General features: G+C 43.1%; 1 protein-coding gene across 1 annotated transcript in view; it reads left to right on the forward strand.

The window, feature by feature from the left end:
* Positions 1–2,333: 2,333 nt before the first annotated feature.
* MLYCD (malonyl-CoA decarboxylase) overlaps positions 2,334–9,572 on the forward strand; it is a 14,025-nt gene continuing 6,786 nt past the window's right edge. Inside the window, exon 1 of the mRNA XM_026856855.1 lies at positions 2,334–2,931. Within this exon, the coding sequence (XP_026712656.1) occupies positions 2,380–2,931 (552 nt within the window). The 5' untranslated portion in view covers positions 2,334–2,379. The remainder of the gene's footprint in view (positions 2,932–9,572) is intronic.

Raw genomic sequence — 9,572 nt, forward strand, 5'->3', positions numbered from 1 at the left:
GAGGGAAAAAAAGTAGTAGTAGAAGATTTCAAAAGAAATGTCTTACTTTACAAAGCCTTATAACTTACACCACAATGTTTTTTTGTCAATGAACAATATAGGTAGCTAGTTTTTATGGCCTGTGGGTTACACAGGAGAACTGTTATTGTAAGAATCATAACCAAGGCCAATCTGAGAGGGTTGTCAAAATGAAAAGAATAGAAGCGATTTCTATGCAGGATTTTTCAAAGCAAGAAATGTTGGACTTGATCCTGAGAAATGCTGACCATTTCCTGGGAGGTTGTAAGCCCTCAGCTTTCATTACCACTCTCCCTGTATTAACAGAAACCCAATCTTGGGCTTCCTGAAATTTCCAGAAATCTCTGAATCGCACAGAAACTTAACTGGTGCATAAGGCTTTGTACTAACATTTTTGTAAATGCCTTAATGCTTTGATTTAATTCATTTACACAGAGTTACAAGAGTGTCGTAAGACACTAAAGAGACATTGACGTGTCTTCCTGTGGATATGGAGGTGCATAGGGTACCTGGTTTTCTGGCCTTTGAGTTGAAAGCTGCTGTTTTATCCTAATAGTTTCAGAAACTGATGTGAGCTAACCAAAACTGCCACAAAGACTAACTAGGCTCATGGAGATTTTAGTATAATTTTTAGGCCTATGTTAACCAAATCTGTATAATAGATTGTAAAATTATATAAACATATATATGATAAATACAGCACATTAAAGATCATTATTAAACTTTTAGAAGGAAAAGCTCAATTTCTAGCTACCCTTTATTGAAAAAAATAAAAAAGTCTGTCCACCTCTTGTTATGAAGTATTGCTAAAAAAATGTTTTAGTATGGTTTTCAAATGGAAGAAGATGAATTTGGCTAACAGATACCCATTTAAAACTGCGCAACGCAGTCTATAAACTGTGAACATACAACTATCACCATGTTATTTCGTGAAAGTTCTTACTTACCCATTCCTCTGTCTCTGAAAATACTAGCTTGGGAATCGGACATAGAAGCTTTCTTTGACAGCCCATTTCCTCTAGAGGTGAAGCAGAAGGACTAACCAGCTGACTTTTCAGGGCTTTTTTTTCTGAAAATTAAGTTATAAAGTTGTTAGGGGAATTTCTGAAACTTAATTCATTGCCTGTGGGATTCAAATGTTTTAAAAAGAGTATTTTTTATATATTGTAATGCTTCTGAGTCATGCCGTCCCTCTCTTAAAGCTATCTTCACTTAGCTTATCTGTAAGAGCCTTAGTTCCTCAGGGCTATACAGCTCAGATAGCTTTTTTTTTTCCTCTCCCTTTCCTTGGGAAGCTCTAACATACAGTTTTAGAAATCTGTAATTAGGTAGTGCTCTGGTTTTATGTTTGTCTCTTCACTAATAGAGAGGGCTTGATTCCCTCCTCAATTCTTAGTTTGAACATTGAGAATCAAGAATTCCCTGTACTTCTGAAGGTCAGAACAACTGGTGCTCAATTCTGACATCAGTCCGACCTATGTCTTTTGCTTGTTTTAATGGACATGTAACAATAGTAATGACAGAGCACATAGGATGCCAAAAGGATGCAAATGTATTTTTGTAAGACTGAACTGAGAGTAGTATGTACGTTTAGGTTCATTCATGAATAGTCCTGATGTGCTTTAGCAAACTTTGGGCTCATGACTGGAAATTTTTGCAACAGGTACCAAAGGGCACACTACTTTCAGAGTTGCGTCCTCAAATTACACAATCAAATTTGTGCGGTTTCCTGCAGTTACTTCAGAGCAAACAGATGCCAGCAGGCCTGGCCTGGGCTGAGGCTGTGAAGTGACCCCTGTACCCTCACTGCTCGGCCGCTCTGACTGCCCGCAGGCTTTCTGGAGCCCAAATCTGTTAACCTCCCAAAACCACAAGGGCAAACGTTCTTTGGGTGCCACCACTATCCTCGATGGCATCCAAACTCTGTCAGGGCCCTGGTCTTATTGTGATGACTAGAACATGCTCACCTCAGGCCTCTCCCTCTGGTGCAGGTGGGCTGTGAGGGAAGCTGCGGTGCATAAGGGAAAAATGGGAATGAGAGCTGAGAGAGATATAGGTGCCAGCGAGCTGTACAGTGAAGGACAGAGCAAGGTGCGCTCAGGGACAGAAAAGCGCCGAGCAATTTAACCGCTGCCGCCACCGCGGAGGAGGCGCAGCCGCCGTGAGGCTGCCCAGCGGTACGCCACGCTCAAGATGGCGACCGACACCACCCCAATCCCGCCACACTATTCTCGCTTCCGATTGGCTAGAAGGACTGGCAGTCTGTGATGTCAGCCAATCAGCCGGCCGCTGCGGCCCCGGGGGCGGTGCTGAGGCCTGTCCCCTGGGGGCGGGTGTTCTGCGCCTGTCGCAAGAGGCGGAATGAGCCGCCTGGGCCCGTGGGTGAGGCCGCGGCCCCGCGGCTGTGGGCTCTGCGCGGTGCTGCGGGGGCTGCGTCGCGTCTCGGTGGCTGCCGGCCTGCGCCGGGGCCTGGCGGGCTCCAGCACCGCCTCTGTCGCGGGCATGGAGGAGCTGCTGAGTCGCTCCGTGCCGCCGCTGCCGCCCTACGAGACCAAGGAGAAGGCGCCGCCTCCGGCGGAGCTGCGCAGCGCGGAGTTCGTGCGGTACTACCGCGGCCTGGAGGCCGGGCCGCCCAGGGCCGAGCTCCTCACCCGCCTGGCCCGCGACTTCGGCGTGGACCATGGCCGGGTGGCGGAGTTCAGCGCCAAGGTGCTGCAGGCCCGGGAGCAGCAGAGGGAGCTGGGGGCTCTGCTGCAGGCTGAGGACCGGCTCCGGTACTACCTCAACCCCCAGTACCGGGGTCTCTTCCAGCACCTGGGCCGCCTGGAGGGCGGGCTGCGCTTCCTGGTGGAGCTGAGGAGCGACCTGGTGGAGGGGCTGGCGACCAAAGTGATGGACGGGCCTCATGTCAAGGTGAGGGCTGAGCTGGGGGTGGGTGCCTCTGAAAGGGAGTCGGGGAGAGGCCGGAGGGTTTGGCTTGGGGCTTCTTGCTAATGGTGCTACTCGATGGGCTGGAAAGCGTCCAATGAGCCTGTTTCACAGTTGGTGTCACCATGGTGTGAACTGAGGGAACCCCTTCCCACAGGCGGTGGCACCAGTGGGAGCTGGCCTTGCAGACAGCTCAGGAAGGGAGCGGCTCGTGGTGTGGAGCAGTGGGCTTTGCAAGGTGAAGTGGCAGTGGGAGGCTGTGCTGAGGGCTTGTATCAACAATAGCGTGGCCAGCAGGGACAGGGAATGGATCTTACCCCTGTACTTGGCATTGGTGAGGCCGCACCTCGATGACTGGGTTCAGTTTTGGGCCGCTAGAAAAAGGCCATTGAATGACTCGAGCGTGTCCAGAGAAGAGCAGCGAAGCTGGTGAAGTGTGTGGAGCACTGGTCTGATGGGGAGCGGCTGAGGGAACTGGGGTTGTTTAGGCTGGAGAAGAGTAGACTGAGGGGAGATCACATCGCCCTCTACAACTACCTGAAAGGAGGGATGCAGAGACTGGGGGTGAGTCCCTTTAACCAAGTAACAAGAGATAGGACAGGCGATAATGGCCTCAAGCTGCACCAAGGAAGGTTTAGACTGGCTATTAGGAAGTATTTCTTTCCAGAATGGGTTGTTAGGCCTTGAATTGGGCTGCCTGGGGCAGGGGGGGAGTCCCCATCCCTGGAGGGGTTTAAGAGTTGGGTTGACATAGTACTGAGGGGTATGGTGGAGTTGAGAATGGTCAGTGCCGATTGGACTGGATGATTTTCAAGGTCTTTTCCAACCTTGATGATTCTGTGATTCTGTGAAGGGCTGGAGTTGGAGCGGTGGAGGAAGGGCCGTACTGATGCCATGTGACATAATGCAGCTGGTGTTGGGGCTGCCAAGCTGTGTCAGGAGCTCCCTGCAAGAGTGACGTGCAGTGGTGTGATTCCTGAGTCCAAAATACGATCATAAGTGACGCAGGAGCTGTGTCGTGCTAATGATGAAGAATATCAACAGGAGAAATGAGTTGTAATTTAGCTCAGTAGTGTGTAGAAAATAGGTGAGGTGGAACATCCCCATGGTGCAGCGAGGTGGAGGAAGGAATGATGTAGCAGATGACAGTGGCAGGAGATGACACAACTTCCTGGAAGGCAATGAAGAAAGACAGCAAGTTAGTCAGATGCGCTGACCACTGACTTGTTTGTCGATATTCAGTTACAAATTAAGTTTGACAAGAAAATGATGGTTTTTATATCAGTACTGTCAATTAACCATGATCATTGCATAACTGAAGTAGCAACAGCATTGGTAAGATTCCACATCCAGTTGGACTATCTTAAGTAAAAACAGACTGAATTTGCAAAATTAGCACGATAGAAATGTATGAAACAGCTGAATGTACATGTGTCAAATAATACAATATGTTCAGAAACACATTTGAAAGTAGGAAAATACCGTCTGCAGAACTAAAAGCTTCAATAAAAGGGCTGTCATAAGCATTCTGTTATGTCATTTTCTGAAAATATTTTTTGAAATGTTTGGGTTCGTTGCATGACAGGGCTTAGTTCTACGTATCTTCTTGTAGTCGTTTTTGCGCTTGTTGATTGTTTTTTATTTTTCAAATGTGATATATTGTAAAAATAAGAGTTGGTAATAAATAACACATAGTCCAGAAAAGATAAAGCTACAACTGGTTTGCATTTGGTTTTGTTTGCAACTGTATTGACTTTAAGGATTCACCCTGGATACTGTTTCCTTCCATTTTGGAGTTCCCTTTAGGTCATTCTCATCTGTTTTGCCTGGTAACCAAGACCCAGAACTATGTGCTATTCTAGTGTTCTTGCTAGCGTGTCTTCGAAAAGTGTTATTTCAGAAGCAAGACATAAGCGTCTTGCTTGCCTTTAAAATCTATTTGCTTCTATTGCAAGTAAGCGTCAGCATAACTATGAGCGCTCAAGGGAGCACCCAACCCGCAGGAAGCCTTGACGGTCTCTGCAATGGAGCTGATTGCTAGCTGGTGCAAGTTGTTTGTGAGGAAGTGATGTGAGGGCATGTGTATTTAATTGATACCTTAAGCCGTAGATGTGAGATTTTTTTAATAACCTGTTCTCAGGGTAAATGTCAAGAACAGAGAAAACTATATAGCAGAATATTGGGGGGGGAGGTGGGTTGTTAGTGTTGTGTTTTGGTGGGTTTTTTTTTTGTTTTTTTTTTTTTTAATAAAGAATCTGAGTCTCGAGTAGAGAACTGTTCTCGTGATCCAACATATATTTTGGGATCATGTAGTGAACAATTTCAGAGTGGTTCTCTGCTGGTTTCCTTAACTCCAGGAAAGAGATGAAAAAAAGTAGAGGAAAAACTCTGGAACTTGGGATGGATGTTAACATGCCAGGACTCACCATTACGTACGATTAATTGTTGTCTGCCTGAATTTCGTAAGGTATTATTTTAAAACAAGAAGATGCAAATTACCTGATGATTGTTTCTCCTCTGGTTTCACTGTTCCTGAATCATTAATGATTGCAGATGATTGGCTGCAAACTGGTGTAGTGCTGTCTTCAGTTACTCCCAGATATACTCATCTTCATAATGCCCTCAGTCGTCATTCATAAATCACCTCTTAAGTTGAATTGATGTTGAAAGTAAATGAAGAAATGTGAATGCCTACCTTATTCTGATTTTATGTACTGTGTGACATGTGCATAGCTGCACTGCACTCCAAAACATGTCTCATTATTAGACTTGTGAAAGATTCTGGGCACTGAAGTCGCTGAACTATTTTAGCAGTGTCTATTAAATCAGAAGTCACAGTGCCCTAGGATCCAATGTAAAGTTAGGATCCAATGTAAAGCAAATTGGGTTGAAAAAACTGACTTACAAGAAATTGAGAAGAATGGTGACTACCTTACTGGAAGAATTCCATAGATCTTGAACATAAAACCTGAAAAATGTATTGGAAATGCTCAAAATGATGGATTGTGCAAAGAGAAGGAACATGCTGCAAATAAAGTTTAGTTTATATTTAAGTTAGTTATTAGAAGGCAGAATCGTCACCTAGAGCAAGGCAGAAAAATTACAGGTATTCTCAGTGACAAGTTGTTATGACATAGTAAATGTCTTCCTGTGGATATGTAAAAGATGACGAATACTCTTGACACAAGTCTCTTGATAATCAGATGGCAAAAATTTAGGGGTAAACTGTATTTTTGAAGCTATACAGCCTTTTTTCCAAAGAGTGCCAAAACTATGTGCAGGGCATATTGTGAAGAGAAATTTTTCTTCGTAATCTGTCCCAGAAATGTGTTTTCTTTTCTGTTAAATATATGAATCAGTTATTACTGTTGTACGCCTCATGGACAATGTTAAGATGACCATTTAAAAAAAACCCAAACACCAAAACATACCGACACATAATACATTGTTTGAAAAGTTAAATTACAGTAAAGCTGGGCCCAGTTGTTTTTTATTATGCTGTTTGAATTTTTTATTCTCTCATGTTCTTTTCATGTGTTCTGTTCCTTCCAACAAAGGACATGCATGTTTTCCATCATCTTCATAAACGAGTTGATATTCTGATGAGCCCTTGCAGTGCACAGAGAGAAATTTGCTGAAAATCTGTTTCCTGAGTGTAGTTCTTGTTACTGTTCAGAAGTATTTCACCTGCAGTACTTCTTTTTCTGTGCCAGCATTTTCCTCTTGAGACTTTTTATGTTTTGCTTGCTTACTCAGTTGCAGCATTTGAAATATGGACTCTGGTGAAAAATTCACGACATAATTATTTCAGGTAGCAAATCATTCAACTGTTGCTTTTAAAATACTCTTCACCTTTCCATATGATTCAGAATAAGTCAGTGGAAGGTTCAAGTTGCTGGTAAAAGATAATGAAAAAGCATTTTTGTCAAATTGATTTATAAATAAAGCTGCTTCCGTAATTAAGTAGTAGTTGGAATGTATCTGTAATCTTGTTGTTCTTGGTCTACAAGAAAAAAAGAAATACCGTAACTGTTTTGGGTCTTTTTCCCCTCATAGAAGCTTTTCCTAAACACAGCAAGAACCTGAAGTTGGACTTTTCCTTGAATTATTTTTTTCTTAAAGCTTTCTCACAGATTTGAACACTGGCGGTGTTTAGGGTCAACGTGGAATGGTTAGAAAACAATGGACATGTTATGAGTGGCCTCACTGTAACAACAGGCTGTAGCTGGTGTGAAGAACGCCTGCAAAGCCAAGGACCTGAGAAACTGCTTGCGTAGCAAGAAGATAAGGAAGCTGAACTGTTGAAAACAAGATGTTTGCTTAGCAGGAGAATGGTGCATGGACACCACAGCCTTTTGGCAAGGTCAGCTCATTATGAGTCTTAACAAAACCATGATTGAACCACGTTAGGTCTGTTAGGCTCTATACCACTCAGCTTTGGTGCAGTAGTGTTTAAAGAGAGTGGGAAAATAGCTGCCTCTTTAGTTAATTCTAATGTACCCCTGACTGTCAGCCGAACAGTGTCACCAAGCAACCCTTCAATATACTGGGAACCAACCTGGTGATTACTGTCCCCCAAAATGTCGGTATTCCAATGTTTGGGGTAATAACACAGTGGGATTACGTTTGCCCAATCACACTTTCTTGATCTGTGGGGACAGATCATGGCCTGGAATTTCTTCCAAACCAACAGGGGCCCATGTTATGTGGGAAAGTTAACTATGTTTAAGCCAACCATGATTGATCTTTTTAACAGAACGTTGTTTAATTATACAAACGCCATCGGTCCAAATGACAAGTGTACCAGTGAGGACCTAGATGTAATGATCGAGTGCAATTTTGGAATAACCATACAAACATTATTGCTTCCCTAGTGTCTCCAGTTGGGACCAAAAAGCATTACAACTAGTCACTCGTCTTGCAATTTGGACTGCTAAACAAATGAACTTGACATCAAATATAATAGGTGATTTGGCTATGGATGTTGAGAGTCTTAGATATGCTGTACTTCAAGATGGGGCTGCCATTGATTCTGCTTTTAGCACAAGGGCATGGGTGTGAAGAGTTTGAAGGAATGCGCTGTATGAATTTATCCGACCATTCGGTATCTATCTATGAGAATCTGAGAAAACTGAAAGATAACATGAAGTTAACTGTTGTAACATCATCCTTATCAGAATGGTTTGCTTGATTAGGAATCACAGGATGGTTGAAGGAGTTGTTACAAGGGGGAGTTGTTGTAATGCTTGTAGTTATCATGCTTGCTGTTACTTTGCCGTGCTTAGTTTCTTGTGTTAGACATTCAGTACAAAAGAGCCTGCGAGAAATTTGGATTGCTCAGAACCGAAAAGAGGGATATGTTTGGGCTCAATCTGTGAGAGAATAGATATGTGAGCCATTCTGTGTGAGAACAAGACTCATAAGAGCCTCAGCCTGAGCAAGAACGCGATAAGGTCGTAACCCTGAATGAGAGAGGAGAAACTCGATGAGACAAACAACTCCTGGAATGGGTTGGGATGGAAGAGGAAGTTACCCAAGGCAGGAAGCCTGGCAAGGCTGATGTGGCACTTTTTATCCAGTCATAAGAAGGTTTAAAGCACGGCCTAAGTTAACTGTCCAATCTTGAGGACTTGTACTGCATGTTACTCATGTGTGGGCGAGAAGATTATAAAAGGGCTTTCTTAGTTGTAATAAAGGGGCATTGCTTGATCACATTGGTCGTGTGCGTGCTCAGCTCTCCCGCAGGTCAACCTAGCGCTGAGAGATATGGTGAAGTTGGGAACTGTTAATGTTGGGTTGATAGTTGGACTGGATGATCTTCAAGCTCTCTTCCAACCTAGATGATTCTGTGTATAATCAGGAAAAAAAAGGTTTCAATTTTAGTAGAGGAATTGGAAAAAGTGAAACAGGTTTTTAAGGGAGAATGTTTTGCGTGTGGGCTGTACATGGCTTTTTGAGGAGGGGAAATAAATATTTGTGGTCACTCAGGAGGAACAGTGGCTATACGGAGAATCTGAATATTGAAATAGTTTGCTTTAAAGGTCTAAGAAGTCCTTAACTAGAGAAACAAATACAAGTTCAAAGCTTTTCTGTGAAAAAGTGTTTGGTATTTACCTAGCAAAAGTCCTGTATAGCCATTTTGTTACTGTAGATTTGATTTAAATTCTAACATACATAAATACAAATGTGCCACAAGAATTTTGTAACTTCTGTGTATTTGTATCTGCACTGACAAGGAAATGTGAAAATAAAATTAAATGGGTCTTATTGGTGCTGGAAGAAAATTGCAGAATGCATTATATGGCCTACTGGGATTTTGTTTTTGCCAAAACTGTCTAAAATATTTCTTACACAGTCCTTAGTTTTTACTTTGCATTTTGAAAGATCTATTAAAACAAGGATTACCCACTGCTGTGTTGTAAATATAAAATATTTTTCTATTTCCTCAAAACATATCAACACAGAAACAGTTTGGCCTGTTAGATACTGGTTGATGAAGCATTTATATTTTGTGTTTGCTCAACAGATTAAGTAGAATAACATATACAGGTGATTAAGTCACTTGAAAATGCTTGAGCACTCTTTACTCACTGTCTAAAGAAGCCAAAATGGGGGGGGGGGGGGAG

The sequence above is a fragment of the Athene cunicularia genome, assembly GCF_003259725.1.
Source record: "Athene cunicularia isolate RWA chromosome 11 unlocalized genomic scaffold, athCun1 chr11_part1, whole genome shotgun sequence".
Lineage (NCBI taxonomy): Eukaryota > Metazoa > Chordata > Aves > Strigiformes > Strigidae > Athene > Athene cunicularia.